Source organism: Lathyrus oleraceus, chromosome 4, assembly GCF_024323335.1.
Source record: "Lathyrus oleraceus cultivar Zhongwan6 chromosome 4, CAAS_Psat_ZW6_1.0, whole genome shotgun sequence".
NCBI classification, from domain to species: domain Eukaryota; kingdom Viridiplantae; phylum Streptophyta; class Magnoliopsida; order Fabales; family Fabaceae; genus Lathyrus; species Lathyrus oleraceus.
The window spans coordinates 451483918-451508210 of record NC_066582.1 but is presented as its reverse complement, the minus strand read 5'-3'; the positions used below and the strand labels follow the sequence as shown (position 1 = coordinate 451508210).

General features: G+C 34.7%; 1 protein-coding gene across 1 annotated transcript; it reads right to left on the bottom strand.

The window, feature by feature from the left end:
* Positions 1-22769: 22769 nt before the first annotated feature.
* LOC127137933 (uncharacterized) lies at positions 22770-23153 on the bottom strand. Its single transcript, XM_051064340.1, has one exon. The coding sequence runs from the start codon at positions 23151-23153 to the stop codon at positions 22770-22772; it is 384 nt and encodes a 127-aa protein (XP_050920297.1).
* Positions 23154-24293: the final 1140 nt, after the last annotated feature.

Below are 24293 nucleotides of genomic sequence, written 5' to 3'. Positions count from 1 at the left end.
TCTCTTTTGGGCGTTTGACCCATGCATCAAAGGTTTCGCATTCTGCAAACCTATTATTCAAATTGATGGCACTTGGTTATACGACAAATACAAGGGTACTTTGCTTATGGAGGTTGCACAAGACGGCAACAACAATGTCTTTCCCATTGCCTTTGCTCTAGCTGAAGGTGAAACGGCTGGTGAATGAGGTTTCTTTCTTCGACATCTCAAAACACATGTGCCTCCACAAGCCAATCTCTGTTTGATTTCTGATAGCCATGCTGTCATTGAGAGTGCCTACAACAACCATGACAACAGATGGCATGATCCTCCTTCTACCCATGTCTATTGCATTAGACATATTGCACAAAAATTCATGCGTGCAATAAATGATAAGAATCTTTGCAAGAAGGTGGTGAATGCTGGGTATGCTCTAATTCATCCGTCATTTCAATATTATCATGATGAAATTAGACTGTCTAATAAAGACGCATGTAGATGGATAAATAACATACCAGTAGAGTAGTGGACAAGGGCATTTGACAAAGGTTGTCGATGGGGCCACATGACAAAAAACCTTGTGGAATGCATGAATGAGGTATTCAAAGGAATTATAAATATGCCAATGACCGCCTTGGTAAGATCGACCTATTATAGGTTGGATTCTACGTTCGTAATCAGAGGTGAAAGATGGAGTGCGGTGTTAATGTCTGGGCAAGTATTAAGTGAGTGTTGCATGAAAGTCATGAAAGAGGAGAGCACCAAAGCTAGCACACATGCTGTAACAATCTTTGACCGTCATAGGCAAAATTTTAGCGTTCAGGAAACAATGGACCACAACGAGAGGAGACCAAATTTAGCATATGCTGTTAGACTAAACAGAAGTTGGTGCGACTGTGGAAAATTCCAGGCCTTCCGCATTCCTTGTTCCCATGTCATTGCAGCATGCGCTTATACTCGTCAAGACGCTTACATCCATTTATCTGATGTGTACAAGGTTGTCACCGTCATGAATGTATATAATCAAAGCTTCTCGGTACTACCAATGGAGGAATACTGGCCTCCATATGAAGGTGATATAGTTTGGCACAACGACGAGATGCATAGAAAGAAAAAAGGAAGGCCAAATAGCACACGTATCAGGACAAAAATGGATTCCACAAATAAAATGATAAGATTATATAGTATATGTCGTCAACCAGGACATAACAAGAACAACTGTCCCAATCGAGGAGCATCATCTAGGTCTTAAGCTTTTTGTAACATTGTATTTCTGTAACCTTCAATCATTATATATCATTAAGTTTTTGTTAAAACGAGGTTCACAACAAACATCAGTACAAAATAAACTATCTGAAAACAGAAATATTTCTAACTGATTACAACAATCAAATTGATGTCATCTCGACCGAACATCATTTCCCTAGCATCCTTATCAGTCTTCATTCGCACCCAATCAAAGATATTGTCGAGTCTCTCAATACTTCTAATTTTTTCCCTTATGGTATTTTCCCATCTAACCAACGAACTAGCTCCCTCTTCAGTTGATCAAACATAGTGATGTTCCAGAACAACATCAACATCTGAGGTTTGTCTCTCGCATAAATCACCTTTATGTATCGGCGACGAACACCAAACATGATTGCAAATGATTAATTGAGATGTGGAACAATGACTCACACAACACATCTATTTATAACAAAAAAATTGCATTTTACACTGAGAGGCCAATCCAATTGGCGCCTCCATTCAATTTTTAAGAGGAGACGCCAATTGAATTGGCACCTCCTCCTAAAAATGAGATAGTTTGAGATTTTTTTTGAAACTAGGGGTATTTTGGGAATTTCCTTAAAAAAAGGGCTATTTTTGTAAAAAATTCAGTGGGTTAGTTTGGAAAATAGATGAAAAAGTAGGTTGTGTTGGATATTTATTTTAAAAAATGGATTATTTAGATAAATTTTGGTTAAAAAATAATATTCTTCTGCTACATCCTACATCTATATTACATTTCACTATTCACCAATATAATGAATAGTAAAATATTATAATATTAATTTTTTTCTTTTTTAAATATAATTTTTTTCTTTTTTAAATAATATTTATAAAAATTATATAATTAACCAACTTTATAACTTTATTAACGAATATTTTATATTTTATTAATCAATTTTATTTACTTTTAAAAAATATTTTTAATATTTTTATTTTTATTAACCAACTTCATAACTTTATTAATCAATTTTTTATTTTTTATTAACCAACTTTCTTTTACTACTATAAATCATTTTTAACATATGAGCGTTTATTAACCAACTTCATCACTTCATTAACCAATTTTTTATATTTTATTAACCAACTTTATTTCACAACTTAAAGGAGGTATTCATGGACACTGTTCACACACAATGTTCATGACACTGTTCACGTACTGTTTATAAATATATTTTTTATTTAAAAAAATATTCTTCGTATAAATACGACGAACAATGCATAGCGTATAAGAATTGGTGTATGATTATGGTATATGAATAACATTGTTGAGGACAAAAATGGTATTCTTACATTACATCCTACACCTACACCGTATTTTACTGTTCACCAATACGATGAACAGTGAAATATTATAAAATTAACTTTTTTTTTAAATATAAAAAAATTATTATTATTTTATTTTATTTTTAGATTAAATGATATTTATATAAAATTGTGTGATTAACCAACTTCATAACTTCATTAATCAACATTTTATATTTTATTAACCAACTTTGTTTACTCTTAAAAAATATTTTTAATATATGAACATTTATTAATCAACTTCATAACTTCATTAACCAATTTTTTACTTTTCATTAACCAACTTTGTTTTACTACTAAAAATCATTTTTAATATCTAAGCGTTAATTAACCAACTTTATCACTTCATTACCAACTTTTTAGATTTTATTAACCAACTTTATTTCACTATTCACGGGGAACTGCTCACATACTATTCATGATACTATTCATAATTTTTTTTATTATTTAAAAAAATACTACTCACCTTATAAATACGGTTAACAGTGTATACGGTGCAAGTTTTAGTGTATGATTATGGTGTATAAATAACATTGTTGTTTTGGTGAATATTACGTATCATAAATTTAGTTGAATACATATACTTTTAAGCAATTAAACAATTCAATATTATGTTTATTTTATTTTAAAATAAATTAAAATTTTAAAATATTTTGTATTATAGATATCAATACCTAACTGAAACACATGAATATTAAAGAATTCTTTTTTAATAGAATGATTCATTAACAAAATAAAATGAGTAAACTTTTTCAAATGCATATTAAACAAATAAAAAATAGTAAAAAAATTAATTCAGTTAATAAAATATTGATTCAAATTCTTTTAAAAAAAATTATCTGTTGAAAAACTAAAAAAAAAGTTAGTTTAACTATTGAAAAGTTGGAGCCATAACATATCATAACACGCAATTTAAATATCTTAGATTTGTGGTACCCATGTGTTTTTCTAGAGAGAAAGCATACATTCTCTCTCTCTCTCTAGAAACTTATCGTGCCTTATCTCACCCATGTCTTAGGGCTTGTGGCAATCCTTCTCTCCCCAGTTTTTCTGGTCCCCCCCACCTCCCTTTTGCTGGTCCAACTTTATCCTCACCACTTAATTCACTCTCTAATTTATAGAAATCATGGAGAAATAATGTAATATTCCGTTGTCGAAGGAAGAAGAAGAAGGTGTCATGGCGGCGGCAAAATAAATCAGCGAAAAGGAAGTCTTTTGACGAACGTTGGTCGACCTTCTATGGACGAAAAATAACTTCAACTTTAGAGCTGTCACTAACACAGTAGTCGGAGCTTGGCTGCTAAAGAATCCGGTGGAAACACAAGAACTAAGTAAGAACCTATTTCTCTTCCGGTTTGCTTCCAAACGAGATCTATAGACGATTCTTCATAATGGCCATTGGAGTACCGCAACTTGCTTGTCTTGGAGAGAGTGGAGGGGCAAGAACAACCATCAAATCTCAACATGCACTTCAGATTTTTTAGGGTAAGAATCTATGACTTGCGTCTGATGCTAAGATTAACATCCATGGCAGAGAAAATAGGAAATATACTGGGGGAATTTAAGGAAATGGATATAAAGGATGTGCATAGGATTAGGAGATTCTTGAGGATACGAGCCAAGATGCATCTGAATGAAGCCCTAAAAATAGGTATGGTGGTTTGTTTCAAAGATAAAAGTTACAGGGTCTAATTCAAATATGAAAGGTTACCCGCATTATCCTTTGCATGTGGAAAAATTGTACACCAATTGAAGGACTATGAAACACTTAAATATTTAGGAGAAGAAGGCTTTAAAGACATTGATGAACAATATCTTCTTTTGGGATGTGGCTCAGTGCATCCCCTATCCCAAAGATCTCAGAGGAACAAAAGTCAAGAGAAGGAAGCTCGAGTACATACAATAAGAGCCTATTCCAAGTTTCTTCCAGCCAAAGTAGATGTGAATCGGTTGGCAATAAAAAAGAAGGAGAGTTGGAAGTTGTTCAGAGGAAAGGAAAGCAGGGAGAAAAAAAAACAAGAAGGTGAAAGTGATAAGATTGTTGTTGTAAACGGTAGAAAAATCCCTAAGTGTTATCATCATTTCAGGGGGCGCAGAGGAAGGACCTAAACATCTTCCAAATGTTTTAACTGCAAGGAAGAAATGAAGCAGGAAAAAATCAGGTGGGAAGGTCACTAAAAATCCAACTCAAACAAGAGGGATAGGGCAAGGTAAACGCCATTTGGTGGAAGTTCCGATTACAGATTTCCCAATGGAAGATATGGAGAACCAGATTAAGAAGAGGAAGTAGGGAGTTACTAAAGAAAAAGGAAAGTTCATTATACCAAAGGTGGTGTTGGAGAACTAACATCGCCTATTCGAATGAAAATCGTCAGCTGGAACTGCTGGGGTTTGGGGTGCCCCCGTGCAGTTCGGGCCTTGTAGAGGCTCGTCGTCCATTTCGAAAATCTCTCACTGTTTTTTCTGATGGGAACCAGATTGAAAGCTCACGAGTTCGAAAATATTAAGATGATGCGCTATGGAGTATGGAATTATGGTTGATTGCAGGGGAGTAGGTTGAAGTAAGGGAGAAGGATTGACCCTTTTGTGGAATGAAGAGTTGGATGTTACTGTCAACTCTTATTTTTTGAACCATGTGGTTGGTTCAGTGCAAGCTAAAGAGGATAAACCTTCATGGAATTTTAAAGGTATATATGGTTTTCCAGAAAAAGTAAACAAGCAAGAGACATGGAATTTGGTCAAGCTCCTTTCTATAGAAGTTGGAGATGATTGGATTTGTTTCGGGGATTTTAATGGCATTCTCACTGAAAAAGAAAAACAAGGAGGCAATGGCATTACTTCTAACCAGCAGGTGTTAGGGAGGATAGTAATATGGGACTATGGGCTTCAAGGTCTAGGCTTTGTGGGATACCCTTTCACGTGGACTAATGGTAGGTATGAGGAGACAAATATTCAATGCATACTTGACAGAGCTTTTGCAACCTCTAACTTCATCCAAAGTTTCAACCCTATCAAAGTCCAATACTTGGCTATATTTGGATCTAACCATGTGGCAATCAAGATTGATCTTGGTTTTAATGAGGAGACCAAAGACTTAAGACACTACCGTATGTTCAGGTTTAAGAAGGCATGGACCGATGACAAAAGATGTGAGGATCTAATTAAACACATGTGGAATAGGCCTAACAAAAGGGGAGAGAAAAAGTTGAAAGATTTGGGAATTATTGGGGAGTTCTTTAAGGAATACAGGGCCAATGAGATTAGGAAGGAGATTATCAGAATAGAAGAAAAGCTTCTGGAGGAAGGAAATTGGGCCACCAGTAAGGAAGATATCAGGAAGCACAAGGCTCTTGAAAACCAGAAGAACAAGCTTCTCCAATCTGAGGAGGTTGTTTGGAGGCAGAGTAGTCGTACAATTTGGCTTAACGCAAGAGACATAAATACCAAGTTCTTTCACGATAATGTTGCTCAAAGGAAAAAACCAATAATATCCTTAGTGTTTGGAAGAGAGGGACATACAACTGTGAGATGATTCTCAACTCTTATTTCTCTGATCTATTTTCCACATCCCATCCAACCAACATTAGGAGATTTGTGAGACCGTTAAAAGGAGGATGTCTGATAAACATAGGAATTGGTGCGCCAACATCTACACTAAACAGGAAGTAAAAGAAACCCTAGACCAAATGCATCCTCTTAAGTCTCCAGGCCCATATGGTATCTCGACTCTATTCTACAAGAATCATTGGAACTTAATAGGCTCTGATGTTAAGAAAATGGTCCTCAAGGTGATGAATAACAATTATGATCCCAGTGAGATGAACAAAACCTTCACAGCCCTCATCCCCAAGTTTAAAAATCCAAGAACCCCTAAAGAGTTTCTTCCTATTAGCCCATGTAATGTCATTTTGAAGTTGGTGACCAAGGTGATAACTAACCGATTAAAGGTTATTCTGCCAGAGGTTATTGACCATGAACTGAGTGACTTTGTGAAAGGTAGAATGATCACTAATAATTCCTTAATTTTCCTTGAGTGTTTCCAATGGATGAATAAGAAGACAAAAGGTAGGAAATGAATTATGGTCCTTAAATTAGACATGTCTAAAGCTTATGACAAAATTGAGTGGGGCTTTGTGACTATGATACTTGAGGCTATGGGTTTCCCGGAGGAGATAGTGAAGTTGATCAAGAGATGCATTGAGACTGTTCCTTATAAGATCTTGATTAATGGGAAGGAGTTTTTTCCGGAGAGGGGATTCGTCAAGGAGATCCCCTCTCCCCTTACTTGTTTGTTATTTGTGTAGATGTCCTGTCAGGTATGCCCAGGAAGGTTGCAAGAGATTCAAGTATCCATGAGATCAAGATAGCTAGGAAGGCCCCTGTCATTACACACATATTCTTTGTGGATGACAACTTGTTGTTTTCTATGGTAACTGCAAAGGAAGCAGATTGTATCATGTCAGTTATGAAGAAATACCAAGAAGCCTCGGCCCAAGTTGTGAACCTTGAGAAATTTGAGGCGTCTCTCAGTTGTAATATGAATGAAGATGACATAAATTTGATCCAACAAATAATGGGATTAAATACAATGATGACTCGTGCTAAGTACCTTGGATTACCCACAATCTTTGGGAAATCTAAGAAGGTTATTTTCTCGCAGGTGGTTGGCAAGGTCTAGAAGAAGGCTAAAGGGTGGAAAGAAAAGTTCTTGTCTAGAGCGGGAAAAGAAGTGCGAATTAAGTCTATGGCTTAAGCAATACCAATTACGTGATGAGTTATTTCAAGTTCCTTGACAATGTGTGAAAGAGATTGAGATAATCATGGCAAGGTTTTGGTTGGGATCATCGAAGGATGAGAGGAAGATTCATTAGGCCAACTGGGAGAAGTTTTCTTAAGCTAAAGGGATATGTGGGGTGGGATTCAGAGGCATTCGAAACTTCAATCTTAGTCTTCTTGGTAAACAAGTTTGGAGACTCTTCACGGGAGGTTCCTCACTCCTTGAACAGGTTTTCAAGAGCCGCTACTATCCAAGGAGCAATATTTAGGAAGCCAAGTTGGGGCATAATCCCAGTTATGTTTGGGGGATAATTTTGGGAGCAAGGAAGTTGGTGGAGGAAGGATCCAGATAGAGATTTGGCAATGACAGAAATGTTAGACTGCTGAAGGACAGATGAATTCCTCGCAATGGGGCCTAGTTAGTCCAAGATAATATAAGTTTTGTTGATTATGATTTGTTGCTTAGTAATTGATTAGTGCATTTTGATGCACATTCTTATATATTTATACTTATGCATTTCCATGTTTTAGTTTGGTTATTTTTCCCTTTTAATATGTTTTTATAATTTATCTTATTTTTACACTTATTTGTTTTTCGCAGTTTATTTCCAGCATTAGCAGTCTCCACGAATAAATTTATAACTGGAGCAAGGAGTATCGGATCGAGGCATGCTACCAGCTGTTGTCAAAATCTGATTTGGAGTGAAAACGTCTCAAATAATTCGTTGAAGTTTCGTACTTTAGGAATTATTTTCTTTTGGGTCATTTGTTGGGCCAAATTTAGGTTTTCCGGCCCAATTTGAATTATAAGTGAAACCCTTATTTTGTTTAAAAGGACAGCCGCGGTACTGTAGCAATTACACATTATTCACGATAACTTTTTTCTTTTGTGCGATCATGAAGAGGAACTAATCTCCTAGAGTCAATCTGCTGTAATCGAATTTCCAAGGCTTTGAGGTTTTTATTCTATCAATTTAATTTCATTCTCTTTCAATTCTATTCTATGAAATTTCATTTGCTTAATCAGTATTTTGTGGAATGACTTTGATTAAATTCGTATGATTGCATTCCTAACTATTAATCGTCGTTTTCGCCTCTTTGTCGTTAAATTGCGTTTGTAAATCGTGTTTGCTTAATTCACGATTGTATTTATCCGTTTGCTTAATTCAGAATATAGGAATATAAATCTGTCATATACCTATTGCGCTTGTCAATCGAATTTGAATCGAATAGAGATCGAAGCCGCTTAGGGAATTGGTAGGTAAAAACCAATGATTAGCCGGAAACCGAAAACAGTAGATTGACTTATTTTATAATCGCTTATTTTAATCACTTTTTTTGCTTTGTTTTCTAAATCGACCACTAAAACATAAACTCCACTTAAATCGATTTCATTAGGTTAAGAATAATACAAGAATCCTTGTGATACGATACTCGAGGTGTCGCTTCCCGTTTACTATATTTTATTACTCGTTTTTGACCCGTGTGCGACAGCGGATCAAATTGGCGCCGTTGCCGAAGATTCTTGTAGATTTTAACCATTATTATAGTCTAACTATTATTATAGTCATAGGTGTTTTAACATTTTTTTTGCCATAACTTTCTTGTGTTCTGGTGTTTTTACGTTTTAGGATAAAAGAAATCTGTTTTTTTTAAGAAAATCGTCTCAAATTATTTCGATTCTTTGTCGATTAAATAGGAAAAAATCAAGGATCAAAAGCCTCTATTTAGAGACTAAATAGTGAAAGTCATCCTAAAAACCCGAAATTCCTTATTTTTCTATTTTTTATGATTTTTTTTTCTGTTTTGATAGTTTCAGAAAATTCCGAAAAAATTCTCTCAAAAATTTTAATTGACGTTATTAGATTAATTTTTGTGTTTTTTGTATTTTTTTCCCTTTTATTTTAATAGTTTTTTTACGTATTTCAATTGTTTGTTCTTAATAGGGACATTGTCGGTATTTTCCTATTTGTTGCTGCATTGCTGAATTAGTTATGTGTTTTCTCATTGTTTGTTATTTTTTTTTCTTTTCTATTGAGTTTAATATGGCTGACCAAAGAACTCCGAGAGAACTTGCTGCTCCTGATATGAATTACAATGGTTTATGTATTGAATATGCTGATGTTACTATTCCTTTTGAGTTGAAATCTGGTTTAATACACTTGTTGCCAAGGTTTAGTGGTCTTGCAGGTGAGGATCCGCATAAGCATATTAAGGAATTTCCGGTTGTATGCTCTACACCATTGAGACCTGAAGGAATCACCGAAGATCACATCAAGCTGAGAGCCTTCCCGTTTTCACTACAGGGTGTTGCCAAGGATTGATTATATTATCTTGAGTCGAATTCTATCACGACTTGGAATGATTTGAAGAGAGTCTTCCTAGAGAGATACTTTCCTGCCTCCAAGGCTGCATCAATCCGAAAAGATATATGTGGTATTAGACAGGGAAATGATTCATTGGCTGAGTATTGGGAGAGATTCAAACAATTAGTATCCAGGTGCCCTCAACATCAAATTACCGAACAACTGCTTATTCAGTATTTCTATGAGGGATTGTTACCAATGGATAAAAAAATTCTTGATGCTGCTAGTGGTGGAGCACTTGTCGATAAAACTCCAGTTGCTGCTAAAGCCTAATTGAGAACATGTCACTCAACTCCCAACAATTCACAACCAGAAATAATTATATGGTCCAAACAAAAGGTGTGAATGACATTCAGGTTTCCTCTTCCAACAAGGCTTTAGAAACCAGAATTGAAGAGCTTACTTCTTTAGTGAAACAAATGACAATGAGTAAACCTCAAACAACAAAGTTTTGTGGTATTTGTACTTCTACTAAACATCCAACTGACATATGTCCTATTCTTCAAGATGATTCGGTCACTCAGTTGCCTCAAGCATATGCAACTAACTTTTTCAACCAAAGCAACAATCAGAGAGGGTACAACATTCCTGACTTGTCCACCAACAAATACCATCCCAATTGGAGGAATCATCCCAACCTTCGATGTGGAAACCCATAACAGAACCCACCTCAAGTGGCTGCCCCTGCACCTTTTGGACCATCCTTAGAAGATCTTGTCAAACAAATGGCCGCCAACAATCTCCAATTCCAATAAAGGACCGATTCTAGCATTCAGACCTTGAACACGCAAATGGGACAACTTGCTACTCAAATAAATAACATGCAAGCCCAAGGGTCGAACCAACTTCCAGCCCAAACAGTTGTCAATCCAAAGGATTCTAATACTAATGTGAGTGCGATTTTGTTGAGATCTGGAAAGGTTACAGAAACAGGCGCTGAAAAAAATTAAAAAATTATTGAGGTAACATCTGAACCTGAACCTACTCCATCTGAACCTGTTTCATCTGAAAAAATTAAAGAAAAGGAGTATGTGCCACCAGTCCCCTTCTCACATAGAGTTCTGAAAAATAAAAGAATTGAGGAGGGAGACAAGGAAAGAGAGATATTGGATGTTTTTAAAAAAGTTGCGGTAAACATTCCGCTTCTTGATGTTATTAAGCAGGTTCCAAAGTATGCAAAATTTCTAAAAGACTTGCGCACAAGTAAGAAAAGGTTGAAGGGCAATGAGAGAGTAAATTTGGGACGAAACATTTAAGCCCTTATCCAGCCTAAACATTCACCTGAAAAAGCTATTGTTTCATCCCTCAATCAGGCCATACCCCAAAAGTGCAAGGATCCAGGAACTTTTTATATTCCATGTACCATTGGGGATAGTAAATTCGACAATTGCATGCTTGAAACATCCCTTGGAGGAGCATTCTGTTTTTCATATTGAATTGATCTTTGAGTTGGTCGATGGCACCTTTTCTGAATTGTTTTCACTTGATTTTCCATCTCTATCTGAGTTTGATGATGTTTATTCATGTGATGATTATACTGACACTAACCTTTGTGTTGTTTGTGCTGAGATTGATGCTGCCTTGCAGGGTGATAATATAAACGAAGTTGTTTATGTGGCTGAAGCTCTTGACATTCCGGCTGCCCCAAACATACCATGCATTGAACAACCACATTCTTTAGAGCCTAAACCACTTCCCGAGGATTCATATTATTCATCAAAGCTTCAACTTAAGCAGAAATATAAGAAGGGAATTGGATGGACCTTGGCTGACACTCGTGATATTTTGCCCATTCATATGTATGAACAAGATCTCACTTAAAGATGAAACAAAAGTAGTGAGGCATCCCCATAATCCTTTCATTCTTAATGTTGTGAAAAAGGAGATCACTTTCACGTGCCCATTCAACACTTTTACTTATCAAAGATTCTTCTTTGATCATGGAATACAAGGCAAATGCACTAATCAAAATTTCAAGGTCAATGGACACTACCCAAAGCTACTACATGAGAACCCAACTTTGGAAGAAGAGACTGTAGAAGACCTCTCTTTAGGAAAGACTGCTTATGCAATCACTTATCCGCCTTGACTCCTCGGGTGTGTTCTTTCCTTTCTCTCACTCTTATTTTATATTTATGCTCTTTCATTAAGGACAATGCATGTTTTAAGTGTAGAGGAGGGAACCATTTATTTGTTTTGTTTCTTTGTTTTTGTTAGTGTTTTGTTTGTTTTCAGTCATAAAAAAATAAAAAAATGCATCTTCTTGAAAGTTTTAGGCTATAGACTGACTAGTTTGAGATTAGTTTGCGGAGACTTGGGAAAAATTCACAAGATCAGTATCGTCTTAACACCATAAGTCTCCTGCATATGGAAATTGATTCGAATTCTTATTATGTTTTAGCCTTAAATTCTCATTCTCTGACAGCTCTTGAGTAGTTTATTTCAGCAGTCAGCACCATCTCACACACACTCTACACAGGGAAGCCGATGAATATAAGTGAGTGTTCCGAAAAAGAAAAAAAAAGAGAAAGAAAAGGGAATGCACCTTCTAAGTTTGGTGACCCTCACCCGGTCACTTAACCCAACGGATGTAGAACCTTCAATTTTTTTTTTGAAAATAAGACTCGTTGTCTGTTGGTTCAGCGGTTTCTGGTGCTGAACTTGGTAGGGCGGATTACGGTCCAATCCCCCGCAACTACAACTGAGTAAGCAAAGGGTTATGCCACGTAAGTACTAGAATCCCATGCAAAAAGGATCAGATTCACTAACCGGTCGCCTTGCTATGGGTGTGTGGAGATAACAGGCTTAATGTGATTGCGCCTGAATGAAAAAGAGTAAAAAGAAGGATGAGTAAGTTAGACTTTAACATAATAACATGATTCGAGTTGATTTGTGTATTCAGGAGGTTGATGACTGCACAATTATGGATTAGTGTTCCTACGATATCCTTAGTGTGCAAGATTAGTACCTATCGATGCAAAATTAACCGAAGAAGACTTGTAGCCTAGGATGAGTAACTAATGATGTGTTTGTGTTTTCTTTGTTTTATTTTAAATTTTGCTCGGAGTGCAAAAATTCAAGTGTGGGGGAATTTGATCAGTGCATTTTGATTCACATTCTTCTATATTTATACTTATGCATTTCCATGTTTTAGTTTGGTTATTTTTCCCTTTTAATATGTTTTTATAATTTATCTTATTTTTACACTTATTTGTTTTTCGCAGTTTATTTTCAACATTAGCAGTCTGCACGAATAAATTCATAACTGGAGCTAGGAGTATCGGATTGAGGCGTGCTACCAGTAGTTGGAAAGCTAAGAGAAAGAGCTACAACTTTTATGTTGAAGCCAAAAGCTGATTCGGAGTGAAAGCATCTCAAATAATTCGTTGAAGTTTCGTACTTTAGGAATTATTTTCTTTTGGGTCATTTGTTGGGCCGAACTTAGGTTCTCCGGCCCAATTTGAATTATAAGTGAAACCCTTATTCTGTTTAAAAGGGAAGCTGCGGTACTGTAGCAATTACACATTATTCACGATAACTTTTTGCTTTTGTGCGACATGAAGAGGAACTAATCTCCTAGAGTCAATCTGCTGTAACCGAATTTCCAAGGCTTTGAGGTTTTTATTCTATCAATTTAATTTCGTTCTCCTTCAATTCTATTCTATGAAATTTCATTTGCTTAATCTATATTTTATGGAATGATTTTGATTAAATTCGTATGATTGCATTCTTAACTCGCCGTTTTCGTCGCCTTGTCGTTAAATTGCGTTTGTAAATCATGTTTGCTTAATTCACGATTGTATTTATCCGTTTTCTTAATTAAGAATATAGGAATATAAATCTGTCATATATCTATTGCGCTTGTCAATCGAATTTGAATCGAATAGAGATCGAAGCCGCTTAGGGAATTGGTAGGTAAAAACCAATGATTAGCCGGAAACCGAAAACAGTAGATTGACTTATTTTATAATCGCTTATTTTAATCACTTTTTTTGCTTTGTTTTCTAAATCGACCACTAAAACATAAACCCCCCTTAAATCGACTTCATTAGGTTAAGAATAATACAAGAATCCTTGCGATATGATACTCGAGGTGTCGCTTCCCGTTTACTATATTTCATTACTCGTTTTTGACCCGTGTGTGACAGCGGATCAGTGACTTTATTGATGAAGAGCTTCGGTGTTGGGATCAGGTGAAGGTCAATAATTGTTTCAATCCAAGGGAGGCATAAAAAATTCTTAGCATCCCGCTCTCGCGGAACCATTTAGAAGACAAGTTCATTTCGGAAGCTAAGAAGAACGATATATACTCTGTTAAAACTGCCTATCACAATCTCAGGGCCAAGAGAATAGCAGAGGCGCCAGGACCTTCACACCAGTTGTTCAAGTGTCACTGAAAGCAGATATGGGGTGCTCTGGTGCATAGTAGGATCACAAACTTCATCTGGAGAGTTGCAAAAAACTACATCCATGTCAAAGCCAATATGTTCAAGAAAGGTATTAAAGATTCTCCTGAATGCCCTCCCTGTCACAACTGTGTTGAAACTTCTGAACACTTGATCTTTGAGTGCAATATCTCTAAGTTTGTTTGGTTCTCATCCCCTATTGGCCTATTATCCCACCCAATACTATTGTCCTTGGCTGGTTAGATCAATGGCTATCAATCTCTGATCCCTATGGGATCCAATTGATATGCCACACTATGTATAATATATGGTTTGGCAGAAATCAAGTGATTTTCAATGCATGTTATTTTAACCCCATCATGATAGCTGAGGAAGTTGTAGATAAAGCCACTGAGCTCCCTTAGGCAAATCCGACTCTCAAATTCAGGAAGAAATTGGTGGCTAAAGGTGATGTTCAGAATCTCCAAAGAGATCACACTCCAATCCGATAGGATGGGAAAACAATTATTTCAGCCACAAAGCGAGAGAGAATGGATACAACCCTGACTATGGCAGAAGCCCTGGCCCTTAGGTGGCCTCTCAAGTTGGCTTTGGATTTGGACTTGAAGAACATCTTGGTTTTCTCAGACGCCCTCACGGTGGTCGACTGCATTAACAGTCTTGATTTCTCGGCGGAGCTAGAGCCTATTATCTTGGATTGCCTCTCTTTTTGTAATAGTTTCAAGGATTGTATTTATTTTGTACCTTAATCACGTCTTTAACATGCATGCACATTCCCTCGTGGGCCTAGGCCACGACGTAGGTTCTAAAACTTGGCTTGTACATTTCCCCTTTGATAAGGAGTTTCCTCTGTTGGATCACCATGATCCTTTTCCCTCGTGAATGAGTGAGTCTTTCCTTAAAAAAAACTTAGATCCGTAATACAAAAATGGAGAAATAGAAGAAGATATAAATCATTAAATTCAAATATGTTATTGAATGGAAGAAGACATAAATGTATCGCATAAGCTGAATGATTTTTTTTATCAAACTGCAGTAAAATCTGCAATGATGTACGAGATAAAATGTTTGACATTTAAGAATCAACACGAGAATAAAATAAATGTAGCATAGATAAGGAAGTTGCGTTGGATGTGTGATAAGAATTGGCGTGATAAAATTAGAAATAACAATACTAGAAGAATATTGAGGTTATAGTATAAATGATGATGGAAAATAAACTTAGATGATTTAAACATATAGAAAGAATATTCGTAAATATTATAAAAAAAGTATATCAGATAGAAAAAAATTAAACAATTAGAGTTATACAAAAACCTAAAAAATATAAAAAAAAATTGACGAATTATACAAAAATATGATCTTTAATAAAATATTATGACGAAATTTAATTCATGTAACCTATCACTCTTAATGAAAAATATTTTGTTGATTATGAAAACTTAATCTATCAAAGTTATCTTGTCATAATAAATAATGTTTGGTGTTTTGTTCTCATGGCCAAAGTAGCATCTGAGAATCTTTACTCGAATTTATTTACTAGCCTATATTGCTAATGATTTTTAGGAATGATGTTGATTCATGTGCACTACAAGTTAGTGTTGATTGTGATATGATGTAGTTTCTTAAATTTCTCCAAGTGTCTATAGTTTATTGTTATGTATATAAGAGGCAAATAAAGCCAGCATCAGAAGTAGCTTAATCATTCTTAGTTGACTTTATACACAAGTTTTTTTGTTTATAATAGAAGGTATAGTTGAATTTACATGTTATGTTTATTGCAAATCATCCTATGTTTATTGGTTTCCACGATTACTTCTTTAACAATTTTAAAGGATTGAACTGTTAGTATTAACAAAATTATATTTTGGAAAGCAAAGTTTAAAATCTTCATCATCAAGCATGTTTGGTCCTGTCATCTTAGACATATCTATCATTTATCAATAGTTATTCTCAACTGATTGAATCTTCATTAGGCTATTATTAAAGGTAAAGTCTTCATTAAATATGAAAATATATAAGATTAAAAGGGCATTTTCATCAAGTTGATCATGCCGTTCGTTGCTTTCTTTTATTATATTTTTCATTTTAGCATAAACTCAAATTTTATAAGATTCACTTGTTTTTGTTTGGTACAAGAATGTACGAATGATTTTCTGTCAAAAGAAAAACTTCTGTCTTTTATGATTGAATTTATTTACATGAATATATTTAATCAAGTTCATAGATACAACTACTTTGTCTATTTTTATATATTAGACATACTCCATTGCCTTTTCTTCTCTATCTGTTTCATCTGCGTATCATCATGAAAAATTCACATGCATAATATTCGGATTTGTATTCGTATTTATAAGACTTTTAATGTTGTTCAATAAGATTATCAGCAACATTAATAATCCATATTTCTTTTCTTATGATTTTTTAATTGGTATGTCTGGATTGAGATAATTTTATTGGATGTAAAAATGGATGATCCATGAAAAAAACAATCTAAATTAAGTGCGTAAATGTTGGGCGAGTACCCTAAGTAAAGCAGACTGCCTAAAGTGCATAGCAGAGTGCCCATCTTAATTGGGCTTGGATCGGCCCAACTAAAATCCATGATTTGGTCATTTATCCCACGTGACCTACATGGTGTACAGGGAAAACACTCTCATCCACGATTTGAGGGAGAATGAGTCTTCCACTACTACTATGTTTCAGATCAAGAAACTAGAAAAATCGTTGTCTAGATTATTAGTCCAGGGCCCAAGGAGTGTTCTCTAAATACCTCAATCCCATAATTGGGAACGATATCCACTAATTCTAGAAAGAAAATACACAAACTCTCTCACAATCCTTATGTGAACAAACTCTTTCAACTATTGTACTTTTAGCAAGTACAATTGACGCACATCATTGAGTTCTAGGAAAGCTAATCTTGACCACACATATATTCCCATCACCTATTGCCTCAATCTTCGTCCTCAAGATGGTACAAACATGAGGCGTAGTAGAAATGCAAGTTGTGTGGAAGAACAACGCCACCACAATCAAGCTTTGGAAGACAACGTCGTCAACCTTCAACATCAACAACAGGAGGTCAACCTCCTTGAGGAAATCGATGTCCTAGACCCCAACCTCTTTTTGACGAAATTTAGGAAGCCCCAATGTCGGAAAATTTCAACCCCCTCACTAACGAAATTTGATGGAAGGAGCGGCCCCTAGGAGAACGTCGTCTCCATCAACACCCAGATGGTTATCATTATTGCCTGTGATTCCTTGAAGTGCAATATACTCTTCAGCACCTTCAAGGACGCTACATTGAGGTGGTGCATGAACTTATTGTACTTGTCAATGACTAGTTACCATGATCTTGTAAAGGAACTAATTTACAGGTTCTCGAGAGCAAGCACAAAAAAGGTATCAACGACAAGCATGTATAACCTCCGCCATGGGTCCTTCGAGTCTTTAAGGGAATATTTTGTCTATTTTAACGAAGCCACCATCAAAGTCATACACCCAAATTAAGAGATGTTTGTAGGGTCATTCCAAAACAATTTGCGAGCCTGACACCTTCAATGAGTTCCTTAAGCAGGAGCCATCAGTTTCCAATGAGGAGAACTCATGGCGCGAGTCGAATGTTATATCAAGGGAGGGGAGAGTTATATAAAGAAAAATGCTAGGGGAATGAACAACCGACCATCTTGACACATCCCAATACAAAGACAAAATTTATTACACCTTACATGTGCGAGATCGAGAGACTTTCAAACACAATTGAAGACCCATTGAAAATGTCACGCCACTGAACACTCGTCGAGAACAAATATCGTGTGAAGTCTTCCACACTCATGATATTCCTTTGCCACTTGCCCCCAAGTATGAGTTACAGGGTCTAGGCCCAGTAGATGGTGCAAGTATCATAAGGTGAATGGTTATCACACCAAGGATTCCAACCGGCTACAGAAAGAGATCGAGCGGCTCATTAAAGAGGGTAATCATACCGAGGATTCCTACCAACTACAGAAATCCACATATTATAAAAATTAGGTTCACGTCCTTTAGAGAAACTCCATGTGATAATGATGCCTCTTGAGAAACGGATGATGTTAATGACCCTAGTCCTAATCATCAATGTTAATCTCCCTCCGTACCAATTTATAAGAAAAAAACATTCATTTTTCTTGTTATAAATTATAAGAATAAAACATCATCTTTTTTTTAATCATTTTATTCTAAAAATTCATCTTTTCTAAAGTAAAATTAAATGCGAAATGCATTTAACGTGGTTTCTCTCATTTTTTCCATAGAAAACAATCAATCAAAGCTGTTTTTACATCTTCACATAAAACATTCTAAAAAAATTTATAAAAATTTAAATTTTCTTAATAAATATGAAATATTAATTTTCCTCTCACTTTATAACCATCTACATTTTCCTGTTTCCCGTCCCTAAACCCGATTCACTAAAGTAAACCCTCCTTTTCGGTGGCTACTTAGAACTTCTCAAATGGTTTCATCAAAATCAGCCATAAACGAACCACCATCAACGTGCTAAAATATTTATTATTCTAATGAAATCCATTATTGACTTCAAAATCATGGCCATCAATAACTTAGACGTTCATCCTTTGTTTGGAAGAGTCAAATGGCTGAACTACTTTGATTACAAAATAGATCTGTTAATACCAAACTGGCCAAATAATTATGAATGCTTGCATTTGTTGTTGAAGAACTTATAACGTTAAATTCACGAGATTGGTTTTAAAACAAGTTCAAAAGATCTTGTTGAGTTTACCATGGTGGAATATCGAGGTAAAATAAAGACACATAAACTTTTAGATTTGAAACATTATTTGTGGGAGTATATGTGATTTAAAAAAAATATTTTTTTAATTTGTTTGAGTAAAATTATTTTGGTGGTTTAAGTTATTTGGGGAGGTATAAGTATAATTGAGGGAGTTAGAAGTAAAATTTTCTGAGATTCTTCCATTACTTTGGCTAGGCCCTTATGCTAATGGATCTGTTTTTCTTTTACAAAACAATCCATTTAATAGAAATTACAAATTTCAAGATAAGAAGCATTCTCACACTAAAATTTAGATTATTACACTAAAATTTAATGACTAATAGCAAAGTTCTTATATTATTGCAAGTCATGTATTACAATGAAAGCAAGAATGAAGAGAAATGTTAAACAAATATATCTCATTCTATTCATGTAATCTTCTCATTTCCTTGTTCTTCTTTCTCCTTTCTTTACCATCCTTCCTCTTTATTATCTTCAACAAAAATTTCTTAAAGCTTGTGACCCAAATAAACTCTTTAGTTTTCTCTAGTGATCCCTTCACATGGATCATATCCTCATAATTGTGCACAAGACTTGTATTTGTGAACTTTGATCCATGGTGAGATGGAAATGACATTAGATTCTTGTTGATATGATGATCAAGAGAGACCAATTCATATGAATCATATAAAGGACTTCCACAATCCCACATTGCCATTACTTTTTCTTCTTCTTTCTCATCAAGTTTTATCTTCAATGCTTCTTGTTCATCTTTTTCAAATTCTCTCTCACTCATGTTTGATTTTTTCATCTCAATTTTCTTATATTGGTCTTTTTATTGGCTTGGACGGAGATTCCTATATATAAAACATTAAACCTCTTTGCAATTTATTTTGGCTTTGACTTCTAAAAGTTTTTGCGAAACATGTTATGTTATATTTAATGGGAAACCTAAATTCTTCTTGATGTGTCTAAAAAATGGTTGGATTAATGTCATAGAAAAAAAACATGTAAATGGTTATGATCTTGACTCATACTAAGTTTGTTGTGGAAAGTGACAAATAGTATTAACTTTAAAATTTGAGTTAAGTACAACTGTTGGTGATGCCTCATCTCATGACTCAGCAACCAAAGTGTAATTAATGCATTTTGGAAGTTTCAATCTTTCCCTTTAGTTTTTTTTAGGGTGTTTGTTAACTCTGATTTTTTGTATCCTTTAGGGAAATAGATGCAATACATAAATAGTCACGCTTGCATGTGGTTTTGATTTTGATTTGGTACTTTTCTCCTTTTTCTCCATTTCTAACTTAGCATAAAATTTTAATTAAAGACTTAAATACAGTTTTGGTCCTCCCATATATCTTGATAATTTTTTAATTATTATTTAAAAAAATCCGACTTTATCATCCCCATTATCATATTCCATGATTTTTTGGTGGTCCATTTGACAAATCAGTCTCTTTTGCCCAGTTGACATGAGAATCAATTATATGATATTTTTTAACTTCCGACACGTTATTAAAAGCCTTGAAATTATTTGAATTAATATTTAAATCATTTTAATTATTTATATTAAGTAACACTGGTGTTATTAAACATTTCAGAAAAGAAAAAGTCCTTTGTTGAAGCTTTATGTCCTAGAAACTCTCTCAAACGAAGGCATGTAATCATCTTCCATCTTCTTTCGCTCTCAACCTATTTGAGATTTTCCATTGCATATATTGTGGTAGAGGCTGAAACAAAGGATTCTTGGGAGTGGTTCAAAAACCTCCTAGTTGACGACTTGCAAGACATCAATTAAAACCCTATATTTTCTTATCTGATCAGCAAAAGGTAGTCTATTAAGTTTTGTTTAGTTATAAAGAATTCATAATTATTCTATGATATTATGTCTAACTATGATTTCATGTGTAACTATGAAACAGGGAATGGTCCCAACTGTTCAAAGTATGAGTGCTCATGTTGAGCAAAGGCTATGTGTGAAACACCTATATGACAATTGGAAAAAAACAATATCATGGAATGGAATTGAAAAAAAATATATGGAGTGCTGCAAGGGCTACTACAACTCATGCCATTGAGAGGGTAACATTGAAGATAAAACCACTTAATGAGGTGTCATGGAAGGAAATGAAAGATGTGTCATCTTAGTTTTGGAGCAGGTTGTAACGCACCAGTTTGCTTTCATGATTACCGACTGACTTCACAAACCAGCACGAGTCTTTTCAGCATGCTTTGTCCTCACTCACACATTTTCTAGGGAAAATTTCAAAAGGTCACCGATCCAAATACTACTTCAAGTCAATCACGCTTAACTATGAAGTTCTTATTTGTTGGGCTACCGAAAAGAAGATGCATCTTATTGGTATATGCAGTAACAATCAATCCTTATAAGTCTTCCTTCAACCATGCAGCCTCATCCCTGCATAACCTCAAGATCCCTCTCACTCCGATGTGAATCTGGCGACCACTTTCTGCCCTCTTCGGCCTCGGGTGTTACATGTCCACCAACTTTTGCTTGGTTTATCCTCGAACCACATTGTGTTGGGAGGGGTATGCTCTGATACCATTTGTAACGCCCCACATTGCTTTCAAGATTACTAACTAACCCCACAAAGCAACACATATCTTTTCAACATGTTTTGTCCTCACTTACACATTTTTCCAAGAAACTTCCTAGAAGGTCACCCATCCAAATACTACTCCAAGTCAAACATGGTTAGCTGTGGAGTTCTTATTTGGTAGGCTACCGAAAAGAATATGCATCCTGTTAGTATATGTATTGTCAATCAATCCTTATAAGTCTTCCTTCAACCATACATTTCAATCTCCGCATATCCTCTGGATCCCTTCCATTCCAATGTGAATTCGGCGACCACTCTCCGCCCTCTCCAACCTCGAGTTTTACATCCATTCTACGCCCTCTTTGACCTCATGTGTTACATCCTATTTTATGACAAATGAAGAGCTGAAATTTTGATTTGTTATATTCTTTACAATTGACTTATACCAAGATTTCTTCCACTTTTGATTTCTCTTACTTTCATTCTTCTTTAATAAACGCCTCACCTTTCAATGCTTCTCCACACTTTTTTTGAATAAATATTGCTTTCATATTTACTTTCCATAACCCCAAAAAATTGTCAACAATGATATACGAACTAAGGCAATGCAAATCCACACACTAACAAGAACAAGATAAAGGATGAAAATCACCACACATAAAACTGTTTACCTTGTTCGGTCCAAAATGATCTACTTTGGAAGATATAATAGCTCTTCAATCCACTATCAATCATGAGTCTTAATCAAGAGATTGCAAATAAGATATAAGAAATGAGCTCAATATGTTCATAAGAACATCGCCTAATTTATACAAATTTGAGACCCCAATCTCTCCTCCTCTCAATACATGAATCACTCAATCCTAAAGTGTATAGAAGTGTTTCCGAAGTTTTAGATAACCTCATAATAATACCAAAATCTTATAAAATTTAACCCTAAAAAGATATTTTTCTAAGTTTCTCTCTCTTGAAAACTTCATTCTCTTAAAAAATGACGGAATCACGCTTAAAGATAGTTCATATATAGAGGTCGTACCTAGCTAGAAACAATGTGCATTGTAGTGTTCCTTATCGAATCATATATACTTTATAACTTAAAATTTTAAGTGAACATATATTATTTTTCTCTCTTTTTTCTGTTGTAGTTTTAAAACATTGACTCATTTATTACTCCCAAAATTCTACCATCTCCCTTACAATAATTTCAGAAGAGAAAAGATACGAACAAAATTAGACTTATTTGTCAAACAATACCAAAGAATCAAAGTTCAATGATGCAATACAATGACAATGAAGAATAAAAATAAACATTCACACCACCTTATTTTGTTCACGTGAGTACTTTATTTCTTCCACAAACAAATCGGCTATAAAATCCAAAAAACTCAAATTCTATTGTCTTTGTGCTTCTTTGATTTCCATTTCTCTTCCTCTTCCACAAGATTTTCTCAAAAAATTCACTCAAATTGACCCACTTAAAAGATCCTTTGGCTTTTCCAGTTGAAATCTTTACTTCATCAAGATCAAAGACCTTTGCCGTGATTTGTTTTGATCCTCCAAGATATGGCCACTCCATCATTTGTCTCTCAACTATATGAGAAAGTGTGATCAATTCACATGAGTCATATAATGGACTGCCACAATCCCATATGGGAAATATTGCTCTTGCATCTTTCACTTCTCCAAAATCTTTAGAACCTATACTACTACTCATCTTGCCTCAAAAAGAGTAATCTAAATTATTTTGCTCTCTTCAAAATGCTTATAACTCCACCAAGAATACCAAGTCTTCCACTTCTATATTATGGTGCAAATGCTCTTCTTTGTAACAAAATAAAATAAAATATTCATTTAGGAGATTTAAATCTATAGATTCTTGACATACCATGTGCATGATAAGGATTATAATCATACAATTAAGAGACATCTAAATGATTTTTCTGTACTAATAATTTGTTTAAGTTTGTCCAAGAAAATAACAGATCCGGTGAATTAAATATTAGCTTAGGACAATAATAAAATAAAAACAATTTTCAACAATGTTGTCTCCAACATGGATTTTGTATTTGTAACCACACTAAAGTGCAGTTACACATAAGGTATGATACATGATTAAAAAGTATTAATACGTTTTATGCTAGTTTACTTTTGTTTTTCATTGCCCTGCACTAGTGTACTTATGTTTTCTATTGTCTTACACTGTTGAGTCTCAGTAATATATATATATATATATATATATATATATATATATATATATATATATATATATATATATATATATATATATATATATATTATATATATATATATATATATATATATATATATATATATATATATATGATTGTTAGAGGTTTTTAGATGTTTTTAGAGTTAGTGTGTAGGTGTGTTTTTCATAATGAATTGAATCTCCTTTAGAATTGATGTATTTATAAAAGCCTCGTGGGTTTGGGTCTCAGATCCTAAGAAGATAAGTTCCACACTTCCATTCTTAGGAGCTTGGAAAGATGTTAACTATTTTTCTTATTTCTTTGGGAAACATGATTACCTCCATTTGACTCCCTCTCACATGCCGTTATGAACTGGGACATGTCATTTCCACATTTTCACAGGATGCCAAGTGATCTTTGAATTGGACGGTGTAACCAAATGACGGACACTCGATCCAACAAACAAGAGACTATGAAGTTGGTGTGGGCGACATGTTACATCGTCTCCCCTTAGTGAACCTTCTAGGCATTCCAACGTGGATCCTTTATAAATATACTATTTTAGAGCCCCTTAGTTTATTTTTCTTTCCTTATTTGGACCAACCTCTAAGGTATGCTTAGGGCGAGTCCATCAAACATAGAGA

Excerpts from the sequence above, each read along its gene's own strand:
- LOC127137933 (XM_051064340.1), bottom strand. The coding sequence starts at position 23,153 with ATGAGTAGTAGTATAGGTTCTAAAGATTTTGGAGAAGTGAAAGATGCA.